At 40.8% G+C, this 26427-nt stretch overlaps 2 protein-coding genes across 4 annotated transcripts in view; one reads left to right on the top strand and one right to left on the bottom strand.

Annotated features, from left to right (window-relative positions):
- Positions 1–409: 409 nt before the first annotated feature.
- On the bottom strand, positions 410–7841 carry LOC306660121 (ADP-ribose pyrophosphatase, mitochondrial-like). The gene is made up of 2 exons (XM_079138263.1): positions 6978–7841; positions 410–6076 (listed from the first exon to the last, which is right to left on the bottom strand). Exon 2 carries the CDS (start codon positions 2002–2004, stop codon positions 976–978), a length of 1029 nt encoding a protein of 342 aa, XP_078994389.1. The 5' UTR covers positions 2005–6076; positions 6978–7841; the 3' UTR covers positions 410–975.
- Positions 7842–12990: 5149 nt separating this feature from the next.
- The window catches only part of PCGF5 (polycomb group ring finger 5), a 105402-nt gene continuing 91965 nt past the window's right edge, over positions 12991–26427 (top strand). The window contains exon 1 of one of the 3 annotated variants that reach the window (XM_079138275.1): positions 12991–15252. The gene's annotated coding sequence lies outside the window, so the exon portion shown is untranslated. The other 2 variants (XM_079138267.1, XM_079138273.1) reach the window with 2 other exon arrangements.

The raw sequence follows: 26427 nt of genomic DNA, 5'->3' as shown, positions 1-26427 counted from the left end.
TTAACTGACTTATTTTATGTGGGCCTGCTCGTTGCTATTGTAATCCCCTTATTCTTGGTGTCAGGGGGCCATCTTCATGTTTGAAACCCAACCATAAACATGGTTGGATACTGGAGTTTGGGGTTTTGTTTTGCTTTTAATTGAGAAAAGGTAGCAGGAGTGAGTTGTGTTTTCATTAGGCTTAGATTACATGTATCTCCTAATAAAGCTTGTTCATGGCAGGAATCTGCATTTGTAGGGTCCTCTTCTGAAATTTGAGGAAACCAATGTCCTGACTCAGTTCATTCCATTCAGACAGAAAAAAAAAAAAAAAAAAAATTCTAATAAACAGAAGGTTGACTCTTAAGCTCACTTTGTTGTTTCTCTCTCTCTCTCTCTCTCTCTCTCCCTCCCTCTCTCTCTCTCTCTCTCTCTCTCTCTCTCTCTCTCTCTCTCTCTCTCTCTCTCTGGCCGGGTTCAAAACTTCTAAAAATAAGAATAATCACAAAACTTTCATAGTCACAAACAATGAATACAAGATCATATGAGACAAAATTGGAAACGAATGTTCCCACAAAAATCAGATTATTCATTAGATGAGGCCACATCCCAACATCTCAGGAGAAAGAACTGACCAATGCAAACTGGCTTAAGTAGCAGCTATGGTTGATAAAGAAGATATCTTTATTTTACCTACAAATCTTCCAAGAACATTAATGTTCATTTTACCTACAATTCTTCAAAGAACATGAATGGTTTAAACCATGTATACAACAAACAACATGTGACTCTATTCCTCCTCTTCTAACTGGAAAGCCAAAAGGTTATGATCCCATTCTTCCATATTTGTCTATTTTTATTCCCTGATAAGGAAGCTTTCACACTATGCAAAGTAGGTAAATAATTAAAGAGGGGGTCCAATTCCCACTGCCCTGTTTAGTGGGAATTCTGTGCTGTTTGTTTCTTATGCCCCTTTGTACCACCACGACAGTCAGGTCACAGCTCCTCACTCCAGTGGGCACCTCTTTTCTCAGCCACAAGTTGGATAAATCGGAAGTGGCTGGCATAAAGCTTGAGCTTATCGTTAACATCTACCCATTTAACTTCCTTGGCATCATCACCAGCTTTCAGGGGAAGATGGTCCATTATTTCCCCTGTTTCATCATGGTAGTTCACAGCCTCTGTCTCCATCCACGCATTATCTGTGTTCCGAGGATCATCCACATAGCCTTGATAGACCACAAAATGTTCCTGGCTGAAAAGTCTATGCAAGTCTTTCTCTAGCTCCTGCCTTTCTGCTCTAGATTTCTGTAAGGAGTTCATAGCTTCCTCGCCAAATTCTCTCTTCAGCGTGGTGCTAATCTTCTCTCCTGGATCCACCATCCCCCCTGGGATTGCCCATTCACCACAATCCTTCCTTTTGATGGCTACAAATTGCAGCACGTTTTTCCCAGAAACAGGATGGATAACTGTGTTTCCCTTGGCGTCCCTTTTCCACCGCGTTAAGATGGGATCTGCAGCATGATTAGGGCCCCAGCGCCCCAAAAGCCCTCTGCCAGCCAGCCCTGTCCGACCTGCAGGATTTCTGGGTCTACCATTTTCAACTTCATATAAGCCATTCTGGCTCCTTCTCTCTACAAGCCCATCCTTTTCGTTGAATTTGGGAGAGAAGCTCCTTTCACCCACCTGGGGGTCTGCCCATATGGGCCGAGCCAAAACCGAGCGGGCCGTGTACTCCACCGGGCTGTACTCTCGCCACTCAACCAACCAACTGACTTTCTCATTGGGGACCTCGCTTCGCTCCACATTAGAGCCAGGGTATGGAGATGTCCTGGACTTTTTGTGCGGGTTCACCTCAGTAAAGTTCGAACCCGACATGACAAAGTTTAGAAGAAACCCACCGGAGGAAAACGGACTCCCGCTGGCCTGGATGTTGGGGTGGCTGCTGGGTCTGACTGCTACAGAGGCCAAGGTCACAGAGAGAGACACAGTCACTACAGTCTTTGCTAGATGGCGTCCAGCCATCCGCAACCCAGTGATCCACAGGAGTTTTGGCCACTCTTTGCAGGTCCAGGACGCAGCCTCTCTCTGCAGATCTGAAGATCTCCCTGAGGAGGTGGCCACGTTTATCCCATAAATGCCCTCTGAAGGCCCGACTTTCCTAAAAAACCACCTGGTGCTTCCAACCGCCAAAACTTGGGAAGCGCGTGGGACTAACGTAACTGCGGAACGGTTGGGTGTGCACCCAGCTCTGTGCCCCGACCCAGGGGCTTATCATGGCGTTTTTAGTTTAAATTGAAAAATCTGGACATCTGAGAGGGTTCCCAAGTGGAAAATGCCTGGGTTGAGAGGATCGTCCTAACACCACCATTAAAATCAGCAAACAAAAAATTTTAAGGTAACAAGAGTGCTTTCTTGCTTTCTAAGTCATTAACCATTTGCTGGTAAATTTAGTTAATAGGTTTAAAACTGTTGTGTGTTTGGGGGAAGGCAGAAGGAATGTGGGGGCTAAGGTGGACAAAATTTTCTAGTTGGAATACTCAAAAGACCAGAGAAAATGACCTTCAAGGAAAGGGAGAACTCAACTGGTACACTGGATATGGTCCTGATGAAAAATTCGTGTGTATGATGGAGATAGTTTCAAAACGTGGGTTCAGCTTCCACTACCTGAATAGTTTGAGCAAGTTGCCTAATCCCTCATTCCAAATGAGATTGGCTGCAGCTTGGCAGGTGCTGTGCAAGCATCCAAGGCTGTACTGAGAGGCCTTTGCTCTTACAGGATTCTGTGTCAGGAGGTGGTACTACATTTATTTAAAAATAAAACCAACTCTGGAAATGTAATGCCAGATAGTAGCTGAGACTAAAACACAAATTCTAATCCCATTTCCAATCCTCTCTTAGAAATGGGACCTACTTGGACAATGTTACTTAAAACTCTCTTCAGATTCCTGTGTGCACAATGAAAATATTAATGATAACTACTTCAAAATATTGCCATGAAATATAGTATGTTACAGGTAAAGCTGTTAGCATGATGTATAGCCCACAGGATACACTCAATAAATGCTAGTTTTCATTGTTAATAGTTAATTAACTTTTTAACTCTGCACTTTGGAAACTGTGTAAAACAGAACAGCCAAAATGATTATGGGAATTGAGCAGCTTGCATATGAGGTCAGATTTAAACAACCTATGATTTCTGTCTGCAGAAATTCAGATTGAAAAATAATAGCACCTAAGTCCTGAAATAATAAATAAGAGGAAGAGACACAGGGAAAGGCATATTATCATTTAAAACAGTTTTAGAAAAAATTGAGTATCTAATTGAAATTCAAAGAATATTTAACATTTCCCATAGTTTGTTCCATGTTATATTAATCCCATTAGAAAGAGTTTTAGTCAATAAATGATTTTATGATCCAATGTGTTTCAGGAGTTCTATGTATTTTATCACCCTCCATCCTCCCAAAAATTGTTAGTCAGCTTTTTTTGCTGTGACCAAAATACCTGACAAGAACAACTTAGAGAAGGAAAAATTTATTTGGGGCTCAAATTTTCAAAGATTCAGTCTGTGGTCGACCAACTCCATTACTCTGACCCAAGGTGAGGTGGAATTTCATGGTATAAGGGTGTGGCAGAGGAAAGCTGCTCAGCTCCTGGTAGGCAGGAAGTGGAGAGCCAGTCATCAGGGACAAAATACGAACCCTAAAGACATGTCCTCAGTGACCTATTTCCTCTTCTCATGCTCCACCTGCCTATAGTTACCACCCAGTTAATCCATTCAAATTATTAATCCATCAAATGGGCCAATCCACTGATTAGGTTACCATCCTTATAATTTAATCACTTTACCTCTAAACATTCCTGAATTGACTCCCATGAGCTTTTGGAGGGGACACCTCACATCTGAACCATAACACCCGCCTCAGAAATTCAGGATTTAGAGACCCTACCTAAAACTGCTGAGAAGAGAAGCTGAGAATATTTTGAACTCCAACAGAAAGAATTCTCTAACTTTTCATCAAGATTTTTAAAAATTTCTTTTCACTGTTTAATTTTGACCTTAATGATACATGGACATTTATACAGTTTCCTATTTTTTTTTTCTTCTCTAGCATTTTTGAAGCCAATTATTTTCCATGGGTTGGTTTTTTGTGAACTAGTATGCTTGATTAGTATAGTTAATTTTGATTTGTATTCTTTTATTTTCATTTTTAATTTTATTATTTAAATTTTTGCTTTATGTATATTTTTTTCTCCTGTTTCCCTTGATTTTCTCTTTTCTTCTACTAACAGCCAATCCCTATTGTTCTCTCTTTTACTCTTCCTTTATTCTTCTACTTCTATCTTCTCTCCTCCCTCATAATTATGATATCCTAAATCACTTCTAGTCTCTCCCTGTCCACCATTTTTTAATGTAAACTCTTATGCAAATTTGCTGTTTTTATTATAGGCATTATGTGATAATTATTTTGTAATTAACATTGTAGATGTCATAGTAGGAACTATTTGGTTTAATGCTGTAAATTGTTTGCTCTGATTGTTGTTATTTCTCTTCCCCTAAACAGTGAGATACTGGAAATATTCAGGGACACTATAAGTCCACAGGGTAGAAACTCTACTGCCTCAGATCCATACTATTAGATGGGAAGACACACAAACAACATGAAAAAGCAAGGGAACAAATCCCCCCAAGCAAACCAAGATACTCCATACAGAATTCATTGATACCATAGTGGAAGAAATGTCTGAGAAGGAATTTAGAATGTACACAGTTAAACTGATCTACAAAGTAAAGAATGATGTAAGAGAGCAAATACAGGTAGCAAAAGATCACTTCAATAAAGAGAGATTCTGAAAACAAACAGAAATCCTTGAAATAAAGGAAACAATAAACCAAATTAAAAATTCAATAGAAAGCATCACTAACAGACTAGACCACATGGAAGACAGAAAATTAGGCAATGAAGACAAAATATATAATCTTGAAAATAAAGTTGACCATGAAGAGAAGATGGTAAGAAACCATGAACAGAACTTCTAAGAATTATGGGATAACATGAAAAGACCAAAATTAGGTTTTCATCTGTTCCTAATTCCAAGCTCCATGCCTTTTCCTCTCAGTCTAAATCCTACATATCTTTCCAGACTCATCTCAAATCCTATGCTGTGCCTCTATATGTTTTTATGCCTTCACAAAATATTTCAGTAAATATTTATTGAATGAAAAAAAGAAAGACCAAATTTAAGATTTATCCGGGTAGATGAAGGTGCAAAGGAATACACAATCCTTTTCAATGAAATAATATCAGAAAATTTCCCAAACCTAAAGAATGAAATGGAGGGCTGGGATTGTGGCTCAGTGGTAGAGTGCTTGCCTAGCATGTGTGAGACACTGAGTTTGATTCTCTGTACCACATATAAAGAAAGAAAGAAAAATAAAGGTCCATCAACAACTTAAAAAAAAAAATATATATATATATATATAAAAGAATGAAATGGAAAATCAAATACAAGAAGCTTACAGGACTCCAAACGTGCAAAATTACAACAGACCCACATCAAAGCACATTATAATGAAAATGCCTAGCATACAGAATATGGATAAAATTTTAAAGACTGCAAGAGAAAAATATCAGATTACATGTGGGGGAAACCAATTTGGCTCTCAACTGATTTCTCAATCTAGACTCTCAAAACTAGGAGGTCCTGGAATAACACATACCAAGTTCTGAAAGAAAATGGATGACAACTAAGAATCCTACACCCAGCAAAATTAAGCTTCAGATTTGAAGATGAAACAAAAACCTTCCATGATAAACAAAAATTAAAAGCATTTGCAACCAAAAATCCTGCACTTTGGAATATTCTCAACAAAATATTCCATGGAGATGAAATTTTTAAAAAATAGTGAAAACCAGGAAAGGGAGGAACTACACTAAAGGAATAGTCAATCAAAAGATAAACTAATTCAAATTAGAAATAAAACAAAATGACCAGGAACACAAATCATATCTCAATAATAATCTTGAACATTAACAGTCTAAATTCAACAATCAAAAGACACTGACTAGCAGATTGAATTAAAAAACAAAACCTGGGGACTTTAGAACATCAGCCATGGCCCCCTTCTTCCTGCTGGGAGAAGTCTGTATTATTACCTTTAAATAAAACCTGCTTAATATGCTTGCCTTGGCGTGCTTCTCTAGTGTTCAATCTTCAACATTAGAAGGAGCAGAACTCGTCACCGGTAAACGGCAGTATCAGATTTGGAGGTCCCACCGAGACCTACGCCAAGAAGCACCCACCCCCAGATGACTTTACAACCTACTCTTCCCCAACCAGACTTCTACCTTTGACCCCTCGATTGACCCGATTTTTTAAAAAGGAACTCCAAACTGCTTGCCCCTCACTGCCCCCTTTCAGCTTTGAAGCAGCCAGAACAATCGTCGCCCCCTTTCTTTTCCTTACAGCAATTAGGAGTTCCTAAAGCTAAAGTGGGGAATGAAGCCAGAATTAAGGACAGGTAGTTAGTGTAGAAATAGGTGTAGAAATAGGGAATCGGGTCAATTCGAGGAAATGAAGCCATGAAGCCATCTGCCTCTGGAAGTTGGAGAATGCCCCTGGAAGAATGGAATGTCAAGGATCTCTGGAGCCTATTGATTACCAAATTTACCTGCCTTTATCAAGGACTGCAAGCAAGGAGCTGCTAATTAATGCCCCCTGGGTCCTTACCTGCCTGAATCACCTTGGCCCTCCCCCTGCCCATGGTTTCTCACTTAATGCAAAACCAGGCCTATTCACATAGGCAGGAAGGAGAGATAAGGGGAGAGAACTGGAGAACAAAAGAGACTTTAATCTATAAAAGATGTAGGGTGAACTCACTTCTTGGGACTTTAGACCATCAGCCATGGCCCCCTTCTTCTTGCCGGGAGAAGTCTGTATTATTACCTTTAAATAAAACCTGCTTAATATGTTTGCAAAAAAAAAAAAAAAACCCAACAATATGCTGTCTTCAAGAGACTCACCTCATAAACAAAGTCATCTACAAACTAAAGGTGAAAGAATGGGAAAAAACATATCACATGTATCACATAAAGAAGCAGGGGTTTCTATTCTCTAAAATAGACCAAGTTATGTAAGCTATATAATTGAAATTATACAATTGTAATATTACCTTATTACGGTTTTAACATCGGAAGGGTTGTTTTGATAGCTCCCTTTCCATTGATATATTTTCTTGTTTTTTTTCTTAGATTTTTATCAACTTTTAGTTGTATTATTTCTTTTCTATTTCACATATTTCCACACCTACTCTTATTTTTTTCTACCTATTACCTAATTTGAAAATTATTTAGTTATTAATCTAGCTTCTTTCTGATACAAATACTTTATAAGTTTTTAGTGTACATCTGAGTACTATTTCATCCCAGAGATTCTGATATTTTAAGCTTTCATTGCCACTTAGTTCAAAACACTTTTTAGTTACTTTTCTTGTGCTTTTTTCTTTGATCTGTGAGATATTTATAAGTGTGCCCTTTAATTTTGAAGTAGTTGAGAGTTGGGGGTGAGGTTTTATATATCTTAAGGTGGTTGATTTCTAATGTAATAAATCATGCAGGAAACACAGTCTGCATGATTTCAATTTTTAGAAATTTCTCAAAGCTTATTTTATGACAGAATATAGTCTATCCTTATTAATTTTCTAGCTGTCATTTTTGTGTATAGTTCTCTATAAATAACAAATAGGTCAAGGTGGCTGATAATGTTGTTAAAACTCCTATGTCATTACTTCTTCCAGCAAAATTAGGGGGCTTAAAATCTCCAAACATGATTGTGGATTTGTTGTTCTAGTTTTAGTAATGTTTCATCCAGCATTTTCCCAAAATTATTTGACCAGAAAATGCTTCTTTTGTGTAGTAACTGGTAAAACTTTAGGAACACACTTCCTCAAGTTTAGAAAGGTTTGTGTGTATGATTGGGGATAGATCTCCAACCATCTGAAGTCATCTCCATCATCATTACTATAGAAGACAGATAATGTGCAGCCAATGCTCTCATAAAGAACTCTAAACTAGGTGCATGAGCCAGGCGTCCAGAAGGCTTGAAATGCAGAAATAGCAGGGACTATGGAGAACAAAGTATTAGGAAAGTACTGAAAGCAGAGAAATATGGGACTGGGTCATCACTAACCATTGTTGCCATCAATATTATTGAGAATTTACTGAGCACAAGTAATATACCAAATACTACAGGGTGATCCACTAAGGATACAGTCCCAAATCTGTAACTCTTGTTATGCCTGAGCTTTTTTAATCATGGAAGTCCTGTTCTTCTGTGCCTCCTGGAAATGTATTAAGAAAACCACCAATATAAAGACTTAAACATTTTAGGAGACAATGCTTTTCAATTCCTCATTTATTATTTCCAGATATCCAAATTCGTCTCATAAGAAAAAAATGAAGCAAAAGTCTTGGGGCTGGTTCTAGCTTCCTCCTGCCATGGGCTGTGTAGCTTTGCTCTTGATACTTGGTTTCTCTGGGTCTTTGGTTCTTCACTATAAAAGGAATCTGTTGGCCTCTGTTATCTACAAAAGTCCTTCCGGCTTTAAAGTTTTATGATTCTAGAATCTATAAAAATCTTATTATTAGAAGGCCAAGGTCAATTTTTGCTATGAATCAAAAAGACCAGATGTTCAAACATAAACAACCAGATGCTTAGGTGGAAGCACACACACACACACTTGAGAATAGCAAGAGAGCAGAGAAGGCATGATGTATCACATAAGGTGCAGAAATGTAATGGGCCAAAGAATTCATGGAACACCTGGAAAGAGAGTTCCAAACCAGCAATAGAGCATTTTGTTTATTTTTAGCATCATCAAAGGGCTTAAGACAGTTAAATCAGAATATTTGATGATCATGGTGCAAAACATGCACTAAGGGAAGGAAATGAAATACTATAGTAGAAACCAAAAGAATTATTTGCAGGGAAACACTGGAGAGAGACCCTTTCCTAAATTGTCTTCTGAGGCATAAATGTCTGAGATAGCAGAATAAACAGAGCTAAGCAGAGAATTTTCAGGTCCTCTCCAAGAGAAAGCCCTAGAAGAACTAAGGGAAATAAGGGATAATCAGAGAACAAATTTTTGACCTGTCACTATGAACTATGCCTGGTAAGAGATTTCCTGTGTGATTTCCATTTTATTGAGAATATTATGGAAGGCAGAGGGGTGATGAGGAGGAACAGGGTGATTATAGGGCTCAGGCAATACAAGAACCCCTAACTATCCTTCCTGCCTCTCTTTGGGAAGTAGAAACAAGTGATATCTAGCACATTTGATTATAAAGAATTATCCTTCTCTTGCTAAAGTGGTGCTAAGGCTCAATTTCAGAAAGAAATCTGAAATGAAAGCAGAGGAAAGTTTTTTTCCTTTATTGAATAAAGTAACAATCATAATACATAACAACAATAAAATAACTGTCATTTATGAAGTTCTGGATATCAGACTATGGTGAAGAGTTTAGTTCAGTTTTTAATTCTGGTTCAGCGACTTAGCTGGTTAACCTTGGGAAAGTTTCTTAACTCCTCAGGGCCTGAGAATAATAATGGTATCTATGCTATAGAGTTGATGTGAGAGACTTCATTTAAAGAGCTCAAAATAATGATCATGGCAGGACCTCAACAAACACTATCAGCTGTCACAACTGTTATTATTAAGTGCTTTACGTGTATTTAATCCTCAAATAACTATGGATTAGGACCATATACTAATAATATCACAAGTTAACAGACTGAGAACATTGTAGTTTGTGGATCACAAAGTTAGTATATTTCTCAGAATTGGAATGATTGGACAATAATAAACTCATACTTTATTGATAGTCTAAATGTAGGTTGAATTTGATTGTATATGACAAAACAGCACTATTTAGTTATAACTAAAAATTAGAGTTACATCAATATGGTTCTGGGTCTTCCTCTTACTCTCTGTAAGAAGAAGAGGTTGGAGACAGTGGAAACCTTAGCAATCCATTGTAACCACAGAGTTGTCAAGTGAAAATGTCCTCAATTAGGGGTCAGTTCAGACTAAAAAGATAAAAGAGACAAACCGAAGTGCAAGTGGAAGCCTAAAGATAAGGAGGAGTCAGAGATCACTCATTTTAGTCCAAAAGGCCCAGTGGAAATGATGGTGACCGGCAAAAATAGGGAAGTCAGGCAATGATGGGTTCACTACTAGGCATGTTTTAAAGACACAGGTAGGTAGAGGGAGCATAGGATGGGTGCTTCTGGAACTCAAGAGTCTGCCACTAACATTTTTGTGCCTTGGTTTCTTCTTTTACAAATGAAGAATTGATCTAAAATTTATCCTTTGGATTCCTAAAAAAGGCATGTGAAGGAAGTAGAGAATGTAGAAGGTAAATTTCAGGGACTGAAGAAGCATTGAGTGGGTTGAGGATGTAGCTCAGTGATAGCCCTGAGCTCAATTCCCCAGTACTGGGGGGAAAAAAAAAAAAAAATCATGGAGTGATCAAAGTATTAGATTGAAATCCTGGATTAAAATTAAAAGAGAAAAATGAGAAACTGTTAACTTTTTAAGATTAAGGAAAATCATACCTTTTTAAGAAATTATTTAGGATATTAATTCAGCCATGTGTAGAATCAATGCTGTCCATAAATTAGTTTAAGAAATCTAAAGTAAAATGTGTGACGCTGAAAGTCAAATAGCCTTTATTTGTAGGAGATAAGCTTCAGTTTGTGTAGTGTGACATGAAGGTGTTAGAAAGGTCCAGCTGCTCCAAAAATGTCTTCCTGGCCTTAAAATACTGCTTGGATTTACACCATTAAAATAAACCTCTTCGAATGCACTTTATGTTGTAAAATGCACATTTATTTCACATTCAGCTGTTGTCATGATTTCCGGTGAATTAGTGTAGCAGGATGACAACATGCTACATAGACCAAGATCTGGAAGGGCAGGAGAAAGGGATTCCATTTGGTATGTGTGGTATCGCTCAAGTCAGTTCAACATGTGTGGGCACCTGTCTCGCTCCAGACACAGAGTGAGGTTCTAGAGACAAAAGGTCAGGTGTGGTTCATTGCCTCAAGATGCTTACAGTCCAAAGACAGTGAGCTGCATAAAGATCATGGGAAAGAGGGAGTTTTGAAAAGTGGGCCCAGTGACTACAAAAGGAAAGGCAGAGGGAAAAGAAGATTGTTCTCATCCATCACTATTTCGTTGTGTAATTGGATACCCTAAATTTAAGGAAAGGCTTTTTCTCATTCCCTGTAAGAACCTACTAAAATTTAGGCTAGTGGGTGTGATACTCTGTGGGCTAAGGAATAACAGATCATCCAAATCCCTTTAATCCAATGAGTTTTTGGTCCTTTGAAATTTAAATTTGAAAGATTTTATATCAGATCTTTTAAACTATATGGTTGACTATGAAATACAAGTCCATGGCTAATTTCATGCTCCCTACTTCCCTGGTACTTTACAGGATGGCAGGATTGCTGAAATTGATGGGAGGAATCAGGGTTGGCAAGAGCAGGAAGCAGGAAATATACAGGAATTAGAACGACAAAGGTAAATGAGAACTTTCAACAGTAAACTACGGGGGCACCATATTTTCACAGATGACATGAAACAATCAGCATAAGATATAACTGCATGCAATGCAGGGCTTAAAAATTTGGGGAACCAGTTTTGGCTTTGGTATCTACTGGTTGGATACCATGGGAAATCATAATAACATTTGCTTGTCCTTACTGAGTACTGACCATATACCAGGCATGTGCTTCATTTTTTTTTAAATGGACACATTACCTTTAATGTATTTATTAGTTTATTTTTCTGTGGTGCTGAGGATCAAACCCAGTGCCTCATACATGCTAGGCAAGTACTCTACTACTGCCCCTGTACTTCATTTTTATAATGGAATGAATTTCCCTGAATTCCCAAATTATATCTGTTGAAATCCTGATGGTTTTAGGAAGTGGGGCCTTTCAGAGGTGATTATGTCGGGATGGTTGGAGTTTCATGAATGGGATTAGTGCCCTTATAAAAAAGGATCCCAGAGAACTCTCTCACTGTCTTTCCATTGTGAAGATACAAGAAGTTGGCAGTGTGCACTCTAGAAAAGTACAAGTGCTCTTACCAGAACTCTGACCATGCTGGCACTCTGATGTCAGAGAACTGTAAGAAGTAAGTGGCTTGAGCCACTCGGTCTATGGTAGTCTGTTATAACAATTCAAACTTATTAAGCCAATATTTTTATATGTAATAGCAGTTAATTCTTATGACAACCCACTGAAGCAGATTACACCATTTATCCTACTATATAGATGAGGAAACTTAATCAAAGGTAAGTTCAAGATCCTACGATCTTTTTCAAAGTAGAAATTTCAAGCGGGGTAGTCAAACTCTAATGTCCATTTTTAATCACCTTGATTTCCAAGTACCCCAGTCTTTTAGGCCTTAGATTCCTCACTTAAAAACAGACAGGTTGGAGCACAATAGTACATGCCTGTCATTCCAGGGTCTCGGGACACTGAGGCAGGAGGACTGTAAGTTCAAGCAGGCTCAACAACTGAATGAGACCATATCTCAAAATAAAAAGGGCTTAGAATGTAGCTCTGTTGTAAAGCATCCCTGGGTTCAATCCCTGGCACTGCAAAAACATGGAAATAAATAAATAAATAGATTTTAAAAACCATTTCAGGCTGGGAGTGTATCTCAGTGGTATAGTACATATTTCACATAGGCAAAGTCCTAGATTGGACCCCCGAAATAAATAAGTAATGAAAGAAATAAAGAGCATTACCACATATACAATAAAAATAAATGGACACATTAGGCTTGATGATGTTGAGATTTCTTGATGGCTTTAAAATATTATGGTTCTACTTATATGAACTATACTTGTATTTACTATGTATTTACTATAGTGAATCTGCGTTTCTGAGATGTAAAGACAAATTTCTGTAAAGACAAATTAGATAATTTCTAATTATCCTAGCCTTCCTTTGGATTTCCATCAAGTCAGACCATATTATTTTCTGTCCCACCAAAAATGCCCTTCCTTAATAGATTAATGTCCTTTCAAATTCTATCCTTTCTTCAAAAGTCAGCTGAAATGCTATCTCCTCTCAGTAGCCATGCTAGATATTTGGAGATTTTGAGTGAGAATGGGTTAGACAGTCAGGGGTTGAGATTTGGGGGGAAGTATCTGTGCTAGTAAAGGAAAAAGATATAGGCTAAGAAGAAATGGTGGAGGGAAACACGAACATGAATAGTTAAGGCAACTGTCAGCAATGTTATGGGCGACCTGCACATTCTCTGTGACAGGCAAAAAGCCACAAATTGTCTTCAACCATGCCCAGCTAATAGGTGATGATTAAATGAGATAATGTACAGAAAATATCTAACACAGTGTCTGTAAGAGCAATGTTGTGGTAGTTCCCATTGCATTGCCTATTAAGGAATCTGGGACTCTCTTCATGCTGAAGAAGGCTGAATTCTGCTCAGGGAGGGATATGATAAACAGAGGTGAGAAGAGACTCAATGGGGGAAAGAGATGTCAGGAGGAAATAGTTGGGAACACAAAGAATATGGGAGCCATAAATAGAGAAGAGAGAGCAAAAGAAATGTCAGGAAATCATGGTAGAGAAGAGAAGGATAGGAGGAGAATGGAGCCAAAAGGCAAAGAGAAAGAGAAGGGAACTTGGGAAGAAAAACTCTGATTGTACTGCAGATTCTGACCTGGAGGAAGAGTCCCAGAGGCAACCAGGTGCTGCACCCAAGCTCAGGGCCACAGTCACTTCTCACTGTGCTTTCAGATCCATTCTCCTTTTCCTTCTCTGGCTTGTATTGTGGGAATACTGATATCACCCTCAGGTAGTCCACTGGCTTGTCCTGCTTTCTACTACCGGGTGGCCCTGGAGAGGGGGAGGAAACCGGTAGCCAAGGAATTTCTCCCCAGCACCCTGCTTCAGAAGGGGTCTCCAGTAGTTGTTGCACTTCCTTCATGGCTTCAGTTCATGGACAATGGTTCAATGGACATGAACCAACCACACACCGGTTCAGTTCAATGGACTAGCCTTTCGTGGTTCTGGCAGCCTTCTCTTTCAGTCCCTCAAGCCCCAGGGGAAGAGATGCTTCCAGCAGTTGCTAATCTCCACACTACCTCATCCCCCTTCAGTTCTTTCAACACTTTTGTGACTAATTGGCTGCAATAAATTATCACTATTGAATTATCTGGGAAAGAAAACTTCACTTTCATTTGGATTCCCCTCAAGTTCAAAGACACTTTCCCAATGGGAACATAAGCAGCACATCTAGAGAGAAAGGAATCCAGTCATCCCAGGAGTCCAGTAGGGTCAGGGTCCATCCAGAGGATGATTAGAAGCAGTGTTTGATCAGACAGGGACAAATCCACACTAGCTCTTGGGACTGGGGGCTCCTGGCCCAGATAAATATCTGTAAAATGACTGAATTCATGTCTGTTCATGTCTATTCCTCCTTGATTCACTTTGATCACTGTGAGCCTTGGCTTAAGGAATCTCTCTGTAGAATTCAGTTTTATTCCTCCAAGGCTTAAGTGCCCATTATGAGTATGGGGGTACACAGTGGTGGGAAATAAATGCACAGACACAGGAAAAATGGAGAGTATGCTGAGCTTTGGGAGGCATTTGCTTTGGGCAAGAAGAAGTTTGTGATCATTATTAATAGAGACTTTAGTTTTTCCAGTCTCAGCAACGCTGCAGACACTGAAAGACTATAGGGTATTTATTCTTACTACTCTCATTTCTCTCATCACCGACGCCCTATTAAAACCAGGCTCCTCTTAAGGAATCCACAGACCAGTCGGCGTACAGCCTAGGCACAAGACTGAACCCCAAGTCAGACTGATGCCAACCACAATCAGTGGAATCTGGGGAGGGGGGGTGACAGGTGGAAGGAGACGGGGAGTTTTCAGGCAGAGATTAGAGCAGACTCCAAATAGAGAGTGTAAAAAGATAGGCATCTGAGGTTCTGTCTGTAGACAGGGGCTACCCTGTCTGTAGAAAGGGTGACAGTTGGGTAGTGGAGAGGAGATGGAAAGGTGGAGGCCAGTTGTGGGAGACTCCGAGTTTTATGCATTGGAGCTTGAGGCCGTGGGGCGGGGTGGGGGAGTCATAGGAGGCTCTTGAGCATCAGAGTGACAAGGTCACTTCTGGGAGGGCAACGTTGAGTGCTGTGCAGAGGACAGATAAGAAGCAGAGAAGCCTGAGGTAGGGGAAGGAACTTCCAGCTCCCAGAGGGCAGCTTATACTGGAAGCCTCGATTTGACCATCGCCAAAGGAGCATATTCACATTAGAGGAGCTTTTCTATCTATTCAAGGGCAAGCTTCCTCCGTCTGTGTGTGTGGGATGAGGATGTGTGTGTGTGCGGGGCAGGGGGTGCCTCTTCTGCTGTTGGATGATAAGAAGTCTCCAGCTTAGGAAGTTTCGAGTTTCTCCTTGCCAAGGTCGGTCCACTACAGGTGGGCGATTGCAAGCCCTGGGCGAACGCCTGGCTCCACGCCTGTCCTGGACAGCCGCCGCGCTCGTCCCCTCCAGGCCCGGGCAGTGCCGTGGGCCGTGCCGGGCAGGCGCTCGGGGAGCTGTGCGGCGGCGGCTTGAGGAGGCCTGGCGGGCGGCGGCGAGAGGCTGTGCCCCAGTTTGTGTCCAATCAGGGAGTGCGGGCTGTGCCCCGAGCCCGGCAGCAATGCGTAAACAAACCCACGGCAACTCCTCCGCCCCCTTGGCGCGCTCGCCCCGCGCCCGCCGCCGCCGCCGCCGCCGCCGCTGCCGCCGCCACCGCGAGCTCCGCTCTCCTTGCGCCCGCCCGCCGGGTTGCCCAGCCCCCCGCCCCGCGCAGCTCGCACCCCCGCTGCCCCGCCCCGCCCCCGTCGGCGCGGGCTCCCTCACCTACCGCCCCACGCGCGCGCGCGCTCACGCACCAGGCGCCCCGCGCGGCCCGCCCGGATCGTGGCCTCTCGAGAGCAAGGTAAGGGCGATGCGCTGAGACCGTGGCGACTTCCTCGCCCGGCACAGCCCGGGGAAGTTTCTGGCGTGGCTGTTTTCCGCTGGGCTAGGGGAAGGCCCCCGGCGCCGAGCGAGCCTGGCGGGCGGGAGGGGGCCGCTCGGCGCCGGGGGTCACAAGTTGCCTAACCTGACATTGGTGCTGGCTGCGCGGCGGGGCGGGCGGCGCGCGGAGAGGGGCTGGAGGCGCGGCGGGCCCCGGCGCTGTGCCGGCAAGGGGAGGGCCCGAAGGAACTTTCTCCTCCCCAGAGGGGCGCCTGCCAGCCCCGGCAGCGGCCCCGTCACAGGAGCAGCGGCTCCCGGGCTGGAGGGAGACCATGAAATGTGTTTGAAGAAGCTGACGCAGTTTGTGACGCTCGCAGCTTCCTGATGGGGACCGGCAACAGTAGCGCCTTCTCCTTAGAGGGACAAGCCGAGTCGGCGCTCGGCCCTTCCCCCGCCCCGGAGCCGCGCGTCCGGGCGCCTAGTTCGGGGGCCGGGGGCTCGGGGTGCGAGCATCTCCTCCCGGCCGGGAGACGGGCCCCGGTAGCGCGCGTCGCTTCCGTTTTGATTAGCTCGGGTTATTATATAAGATGTCACGGAGAGGAAAGGGGCGAGCGGGAGGCGCGTCGGCGAGGGCGCTCTGGCCTTCCGCGAGTGGCAGGGAGCGGCAAGAAGAGGGCCGGGCGGGGACCCACCTGTGCGCCCTCCGCGCCCCCTGCGGGCGCCGCCCGCGCGCGTATCAAGGTGGGGTAGGGGAACAGCCGTGCCCGCCACTCCCCTCCCAGCCCCGGGAACACTCGGGCCGCGGCCGAAATGTGCTGTTTCCTCTCCGCCCCCTCTCCTGGGTCTACACGTTTCTGGCTCCAGGCGTTTGTACTTTGAAACATTTGTTTAACATTAAGGAAGCTGCGTGTGCGGCCGTCATAGTACGCCCGGAACGTGTGGCCGTGAGCTGCAGGGCGGTGAATGAATCATCGCCCCGCGGACCCGGCTCGGATGATTCATGCGGGGTACACACAAGTGCGCGTACTCGCCGTGTGCCTCAGACCCAGGGAGAGCGGCCCTTCTGCAGTGATGACGCCTGGAGGGGCGGAGGAGAGTTAGTGCAAAAGGGCGGCGGGTTTTCCCCTCTTTCCACAATAACTTTGAGGCTGTCAGGTCCCCCACCTTCCCCGAGGCTTGTTTCGCGTTTTTGGATGGGTGACAAGATTCCACCTGGCTGCATTAATGAGTCGGTGGAGGAGCGCCGATTCGCTGCAGAGCTGGGTACTGTCTCATTCAGAATTTGGATGGTGTCAAGTGAGGGAGATATCGGACTCTGAAGGAATCCTTCGAATAATTTCGTGTACTAAAGCAGCTATCCAGTAATTAGCAAATATGAAAAGTAAGTGTATCTTTAAAAAATAAGTGGCTCCTTAAGTGGATAGTCTTAGAGATTAAATTTTGTTTTTTTGTTTTTTGTTTTTTGGGTTTTTTGTTGTTGTTGTTGTTGTTTGTTTCTTTTAAAGGCCAGATTCTAAAGAGAACCTAGTTTGTCATTCATAAACCGATTTTTCCCCCATGTGAACATCCTTAAACACTAACTTGACTCATTCCCTTCCCACTCCACACTTGTGGGATGAATAGTTTTGTCATCATATTGGACTCCTCTCAAACGGTGTCTATCCACCCCGGCCTTCTCCATCGCCCTACTAACCTCTTGACCCTTCCCGCCTCAACCACCCTATGTTGCCCTGTTTTATTTTCTTCATAGCATTTAATCGCTGTTTGATATTAATTTGTTGAGGTATTCTTTAGGTCCTATCTCTTCTTACAGAGTAGCAAGCTCCACTGTGGTAGGGGATTTTGTTTGTTCGTTGCTATAACCCTAACATCTAGAACTATGCCTGGCGTAAATGAGGCACTCGGCATTTGTTGACAAGTGAATAAACTTTTTTCCTGGTTTCTTGATAGGACTATCATTGGTAATTTAAACTGAATGCCTTTTATGGGAAGTCACCAAGGTGGTACAGTTTTAATTTCTCTTTTGACTTATTTTCATTGATTGATTTTCTCTTCTGTGCTGTTAACTTAAAACACAAGATGGCTTTAAGCATCTTATGCTAAGATGCTTGGTATGAAGAAAGAAGGCATTTGGATCCTTGTCATGATAAAGTGCATTGCCGAGTAGGTTAGTGGATAATTAAAAATATTATCTGTGCTACTTGAAAAAGAAGTGCAAAACATTGAAGTAGAATCAGCAAAATAAAATTCTCACATTCCTCTGTTTCCACTCATTTCAAATACTGATACTACATATTCTTTCCAACTACTTGTAAACCATCCTCAAATTCAGCTGTACTTTGGGAAGGTCGTCGGTAGATATGAAGTATTACTTTAACTAAGTGAATACAAGGTTTATTCTACAGAGGCCTTAACTCAAATTTAAATTTGTTGTTGTCGTCAATGTCAGTAACTCCACAGAAGAGTACATTAAAGGATTTGTTTAAAATTATAATATAAACATCTTAAATGAATGGGAAAGAATTAAGGATATAAGTCAGGAATGCAATGAAAGAAGGATTTGGATACTCTTCTAGATGATTAACTTAGGTCTTGTAGCTATACTTTTTGTAACTTAGCCCTCCAAAGTTAAAGAAGAGTGGGCACTTCCCATAATAATAGCTGTGATCACTTTCAGAAGTGATTAATTTCTTCAAGAGTGATCTCAAAGACAATCAAATTTTAGAGCTAAATGAGACCTTGAAATTATTTGGCATAGTCCTTTCCTTTTTACCAATCTGTTTACTGAGGAAACTAAGGCACAGTGACTTGCCCAAGTTTCAGGTCCGGGATTAGAACTGAGTCCTAACTCCTACTCTGGGCCTTATATTGTTGAAAGTCCCTGAATTAGTCGGGGGTAGGGGGGAACGGTTTGTACCATCAGTAGATTGTCTCTTGTTTGTGAATGTTCAGGCAGCAAAATCATGTCTTTTCCAGCTTTGTACCCTCCAATATCCCTGGGCAAATAGGGGCTCAATGAAACTTGTTGAATGTGATTGGATAAATGGATTTTTAAGTTGAAAATATATTTAAGGTGGGAAAAGCAGGAATACCAATCTGTTTTCTAGATTGAAGAGGTTTTCTGATAACAGAATGAGAATGTTGGGGGCTGGAGATGCAGCTCCGTGCTGGAGCACTCACCTAGCATGTTGGAGGTGAGCTAGGTTTGATTTCCCCAGCACCACAAAAAGATGGATGGGGAGTCAACCTGCAACAGTTTAGGGCTGGAAATATTGCACAGTGGTAGAGGTCTTGTCTGACATGCATGAGGCCTGGTTCAACCCCCAACACCACAAAAAAAAAAAAAAAAAAAGAAAGAAAGAGAAAAAAGAGAATGAGAAAATGTTAGCAGTAAATAGCCTTGGGTGGGGGGAGCCTACTGCTTAATTGCTAAATTTTCATGCTCCCAAGAGTTTTTTTAATGACTTAAAACTTGTTAAGTATTCAGATCACTTAGTTGGCATATTCACTGGAAAACAGTAGGAGACAGGAGTCAGAACATCAGAGTAGGGCTTGTTTCTGCCACAGAGTTCAACAGAAAAACCTAGTCTTTCCCGCCAAACAGTTGGGGCTGAAACTCAGCTCTACCTCTAACATGCAGAATTCTATACAGCAGGCTACTTAATGTCTTGGGAAATTCTCTCTCTCATCTCTAAAGTGTGCATGTGGTAGGGTGCCCTTTACCTTGAGGGATTGTCGTGAGACTGGCATAATGTATAAAAAGCCTGCTGTATGAGGCCCTGTAATAAGTGCTATAGTTACAACTATTGATTTATATGATCATGGGATCAGCAAAATATCTCAAATCTTCGAATTCCTCAACTATAGAATTGGTTGTTGGGATCAGGGGATGAGAATTAAATGAGTTCTAAGGTCTTATCCAACACTGTATGATTTGGGAAACCAATTAAAAATGTACAAGTCAGTGAGTTTAGTTTAAATAAAATGAGTCCTATACTCTTGATCTAACAAGAGGAACTACAAAAATAATGGTTAGTTTCTAGGCCTAAGAATTTGCTTTCATTAACCTTGATGATATAAAGTCTGTTTTATTATTTTGTATGCTGTAAGATGGGTACAAATGTAAGCTGAATATTCTCTCATTCAGCTTACTATATATCAAGCAGTGCAAGGAGGACATGGGTTAATCAGACATGGAATCTTTTCTTTGAGAAGTTCAACAGTTATATAGAGAGGGTAAGACAGGTAATGAGAAGCTGTGTCACATGGAAGAACTGTGACAGAGGCAAAAAGAAAATGCTTTTCAGAGAAGGAAAAAATCTATTATTAGCCAGAAAATTTGGGAAAGAATTAGGGAATTTTGAGCAAGACCCTAAAGAATTGGTAGAAGTTCATCTGGTGGAGATTTGGAAACCAACCCTTATTAAGACTTAAAGGAAAGAATATGGGAACATATGCAGGAATGGAGAGGACTGTGGTTAAACTACAGATTGAGGAGTATGAAGGCAGTTTAATGGGAAATAAGGCTGCATGGGAGGATTAGGACTACATTGCAAAGCATCTCAAATGCTAGATTAAGCTTCGATTAGAGAACCATCAAAGATATGCTAAGTCTGGAAATGATGTGATCAAAGCTCTGCTTTAGGATTGAGCTGCATTGGGAGCCATGGGTGGTCCTGGTTAGAGGACTATTAAAATAGCCTCCAGAAAAGAAGTGATGAAAACCTAAATTAGGGTGGGGGCAGTGGGTTGGGTTAGGTACATTTAAAAGCACATGTGATAGAACTCATTGGCTCGTTGGATGTGGGAGTTGAGGAAGAATCAAAGATAGAAACTGAGTAACCTAGGATGGGATTGATAGGAATCCAAATAGGTAGTCAGGAAGGACCACTAATAATATACCTGCAGGTAGTGCTCAACATCTAATTAATATCTAAGTAATGGAGACGATTATATATTAGGATTTAGATATGTTAACTCTTCTGTGCTGAGGAGCCATCCAGATGGAGAATCATTAAAAACAAAGACAGATTGAGGTACCCTTTTCAGGGAGAATGGTAAACCTATGAGAATATCCAGAGTGAGTAGGTGAGAATAGGCCTGGGCAGAGCCTTGGGAAAGACAGTATTTGAAAGCTTGGAGGAAGACAGAAAAGGCAGCCAAGATATGAATAAAAGAGGCATAAGAGAATGAGGAAAAGATAAGTGTCCCTAAAAGCTCATATGCGAGACAATGCTAGAAACTTTTGAGGGGAAGTGATTGGGTTATGATAGCACTAACCTAATCAGTTCATTAATCCACTAATAGGGATTAACTGGGTGGTAAATAAAGGAGGTGCGTCATTGGGGGTGTGCCTTTAGAATATATATTTTATCCCCAGAGAGTGGATATATCCATCTCTCTATGTCTATCTCTATCTCTATCTCTCTCTCTCTCTCCTTCCTTCCCTCCTGGTAGCCAAGTGCTAAACTGCTTTCCTCCTCTGCATCTTTCTGCCATGATGTTCTGCCTCACCTTGGGCCTAGAGCAGTGGAGCTGGCTCTCTCCAGACTGAGACCTCTGGAACCATGAGCCCCCAGATAAACTTTTCATCCTCTAATGGTTCTTATCAGATCTTTTGGTCACAGCAGTGAAAAGGCTGAATAAAACAATAGGGTGAAGAAAGGTTGGCTGGGGTTGTGGTGCGGTGGTAGAGTGCTTGCCTGGCACATGTGAGGCACTGAGTTCAACCCTCAGCACCACATAATAAATAAAAAAAGTTATTATGTTCCCCTACAACTAAAAATGTTTTTAAAAAATAAAGGTGAGGAAGGAGAATTTGGAGGAGCCTGATAAATTTGAGGGGCTGACTCTGGAAAGCAGTGTGGAGATTCCTCAGAAAACTTGGAATGGAACCACCATTTGACCCAGCTATCCCACTCTTTGATTTATACCCAAAGGACTTAAAATCAGCATACTACAATGAAGCAGCCACATCAATGTTTATAGCAGCTCAATTCACAATAGCTAAACTAGGGAACCAACCTAGATGCCATTCAGTAGATGAATAGATAAAGAAACCGTGTTATATATACACAATGGAATATTACTTTGCCATAAAGAGGAATAAAATTATGTATTTGCAGGTAAATGGATGGAGTTGGAGAATATAATTCTAAGTGAGATAAGCCTATCCCCAAAAGCCAAAGGCTGACTGTTTTCTCTGATGAGTGGATGCTGATACATAACTGGGGGGCGGGCAGTGGGTAAGGGAAGAATGGAGAAACTTTGGATTGTGTAGTGGGAAATGAGAGGAGGGCAGGGGGCAAGGGGAAGGAAAGATGGTGGAATGAGACAAACATCATTACCCTATGTACATGTATGATTACACAAATGGTGTGACTCTATTTCATGTACAACCAGAGAAATGAAACGCTGTACCCCATTTGTATACAGTGAATCAAATGCATTCTGCTGTCATGTATCACTAAATAGAACAAACAATAAAAAAAAATTGAGGGGCTGAAGAATTGGAGGTGTTCATTAGATTTGTCAGGGAGACCATTATCTGTAGCCTTTGAGGAGCAGGGTCCAATGGACAATGAAAAGACAGGTCATTTGTATATCTGAGGGGTAACTAAATGGAAGGGCAATGGAGAAAGCAAATATAAACTATGACTAAGCTTTGAAAATTGGAGAACACAATCACCCAAGATTATGAAAATATCAGTGAAATTTTCTTAAATAAATAACAGGAAGGCCCAAGACTGTGGATGGAGTGACTGCCAATGGAGAGGAAGGGACTGAAGGTCAAGGAAGGCAGTAGGAGAATTAATGTGCCAGGCACTCCTTAAGAATGACAGGAGCAAGATCGGGTGACCACACATCTGGATTGCCCAGTACAGGTCCCAGTTATCCAAGTTTAATTAATTATGGGATAATATTTGGATAGATAATGCCCATTTTTAATCCAAAAGAAATTCTTTTGAAAACAAAGTATTTGATCACCCTAATTATGATAAAGAAGTTATTTGTGAAAAAAACGTGGTGATAAGACAAGAAAAGGAAATAAAAGTATACTGATTGGGAAGGAAGAAATAAAAATGTCATTATTAGAAGATAACATGATTCTATATAGAAAAATCTGAAATAATCAACCAAAAAGCCTTTTGAAACTAATAAGCAATTATAGCAGAGTTGCAGGATACAATGTTAATATACAAAAAAATCACTTTTCTAAATACCAGAAATGAAACAACAAAATTTAAAATTAAGAATATAGTTCAATTTACATTAACACCCAAACAGAAATGAAATACTTAGGTGTAAATCTAACAAGGTGTATAGTATTTATGAGAGGAAAACTATAAAACTGATGAAATAAATCAAAGAAAAATAGATGGAAAGAGATTCTATGTTTATGAATAGGAAGACTCAATATTGTCACGACTTCCCAAATTGATTTATAGATACACTGCAATCTCAGTCAAAATTCTAACAAGTAATTTTGTGGCTATTGAAAAACTTACTCTACTGAAGTTTCTAAAGAAAGGCAAAAGACTCCAGAACAGCCAACACAAAACTGAAGAGAACAACAAAATTGAAAGGAAGATAAATGACCTAACTTTAAGACTTGCCATAAGATGTAGCAATCCAGGCAATGTGTATTGACAAAAGATTAAACAAATAGATCAGTGGAACCAGATAGAGATACCAGAAATGGACCTCCATAAAGATAACTGACTTTGAAGAAGGAGAAAAGGCAATAAAATGAAGAGAGAGTCTTTTCAGCAAATGGTGTTGGAACAACTGGACATCCACATGAAAAAAATTAATCTAGAATACAAATCTTATACTCCTTACAAAAAGTAACTCAAAATGGATCTAAGACCTGAATGTTAAACTGTAGAACTCCTAGAAGATAGCATAGGAGAAAATATATATGATCTTTGGTTTGGTGATTGCTTTTTAGATATGACACCAAAGGCAAGATTCAGGGAATAAAGATTTCATGAACTGGGCTTATTAAAATTATTTTTAAATCCTGCCTTGCAAAGGACACTGTGAAGAGAATAAAAAATGAGCCATGGCTGAGAAACAATATTTGTGACAGACATATCTAATAAAGGACTTTAACTCAAATATACAAATAACCCTTATAATTAAATAATTCAAAAAAAACCACCTGGATTTAAAAAAAAAAAGTGGGCCAAGGTCCTTAACAGACATTTCACCAAAAGAGAATACATAGCTGGGAAGTAAACATATGAAAAGATGTTCCACATGAAGCACTATCAGGAAAACACAAAAAACAGCAGTGATACACCACTACACACCTCTTAGAATGGCCCAAATCCAGAACACTGACAACATCAAATGATAGCAAGGATATGGAGCAACAGAAACACTCGTTCATTGCTGGTGGGAATGCCAAATAGTATAGTTGTTTTGGAAGACAGTTTGGTGGTTTCTTAGAAAACTACACATACTTTTACCATGTAATTCAGCAGTTTCTTTCCATAGTGTTTTACCAAAGAAACATGTTCACAAAAAAACCTGGATAGTGGTATTTTTTTTTTTAAATTGTAAACAAATGGGATACATGTTGTTTCTCTGTTTGAACATGGCGCAAAGGCATACCATTTGTGTAATCATAAATTTACATAGAGTAATGTTGTTTGATTCATTCTGTTATTTTTTCCCTTCCCCCCACCCCTCCTACCCCTCTTTACCCTCTATACAGTACCTCCTTCCTCCATACTTGCCCCCCTCCCTAACCCTAACTCTAATCCTAACACTAACCCTTCCCCCCCCATTATGTGTCATCCTCCACTTATTAGCGATATCATTCGTCCTTTGGCTTTTTGAGATTGGCTTATCTCACTTAGCATGATATTCTCCAATTTCATCCATTTGCCTGCAAATGCCATAATTTTATCATTCTTTATGGCTGAGTAATATTCCATTGTATATATATACCACCGTTTCTTTATCCACTCATCAATTGAAGGGCATCTAGGTTGGTTCCACAGTCTGGCTATTGTGAATTGAGCAGCTATCAACATTGATGTGGCTGTATCTCTGTAGTATGCTGATTTTAAGTCCTTTGGGTATAGGCCAAGGAGTGGGATAGCTGGGTCAAATGGAGGGTCCATTCCAAGTTTTCTAAGGAATCTCCACACTGCTTTCCAGAGTGGCTGCGCTAATTTGCAGTCCCACCAGCAATGTATGAGTGTACCTTTGTCCCCACATCCTCGCCAACGTTGCTCGTATTCTTGATAATCGCCATTCTAATTGGGGTGAGATGGAATCTTAGGGTGGTTTTGATTTGCATTTCTCTTATTACTAGAGATGTTGAACATTTTTCCATATGTTTGTTGATTGCTTGTAGATCTTCTTCTGTGAAGTGTCTATTCATTTCCTTAGCCCATTTGTCCACTGGATTATTTGAATTCTTGGAGTAGAGTTTTTTGAGTTCTTTATAGATTCTGGAGATTAGCGCTCTATCTGAAGTATGAATGGCAAAGATATTCTCCCACTCTGTAGGCTCTTTCTTCGCATTGCTGATAGTTTCCTTTGCTGAGAGAAAGCTTTTTAGTTTGAATCTATCCCAGTGGTTGATTCTAGCTTTTATTTCTTGTGCTATGGGAGTCCTGTTAAGGAAGTCTGATCCTCGACCAACAAGGTGAAGATTTGGACCTACTTTTTCTTCTATAATCTGCAGGGTCTCTGGTCTGATTCCAAGGTCCTTAATCCATTTTGAGTTTAGTTTCGTGCATGGTGAGAGATATGGGTTTAGTTTCATTCTGTTGCATATGGATTTCCAATTCTCCCAGCACCATTTGTTGAAGAGGCTATCTTTTCTCCATTGCATATTTTTGGCCCCTTTGTCTAGTATGAGAAAATTGTATTTATTTGGGTTTGTGTCCGTGTCCTCTATTCTGTACCATTGATCTACCTTTCTATTTTGGTACCAATACCATGCCGGTTTTGTTACTATTGCTTTGTAGTAGAGTTGAAGATCTGGTATTGCAATACCCCCTGTTTCACTCTTCCTGCTAAGGATTGCTTTAGCTATTCTGGGTTTCTTATTCTTCCAGATGAATTTCATAATTGCTTGCTCTATTTCTGTAAGGTACGTCATTGGGATTTTAATTGGAATTGCATTGAATTTGTATAGCACTTTAGGTAGTATGGCCATTTTGACAATATTAATTCTTCCTATCCAAGAACATGGAAGATCTTTCCATCTTCTAAGGTGTTCTTTAATTTCTTTCTTTAGTGTTCTGTAGTTCTCATTGTAGAGGTCTTTCACCTCTTTTGTGAGATTGATTCCCAAGTATTTTATTTTTTTGGAGGCTATTAGGAATGGGGTAGTTTTCCTAATTTCTCTTTCTGAAGATTCATCACTTATGTAT

This window comes from Sciurus vulgaris (genome assembly GCF_902686455.1).
Source record: "Sciurus vulgaris genome assembly, chromosome: 4".
Classification (NCBI taxonomy): Eukaryota; Metazoa; Chordata; class Mammalia; order Rodentia; family Sciuridae; genus Sciurus; species Sciurus vulgaris.
This window is presented reverse-complemented; position numbering and strand designations above follow the sequence as displayed.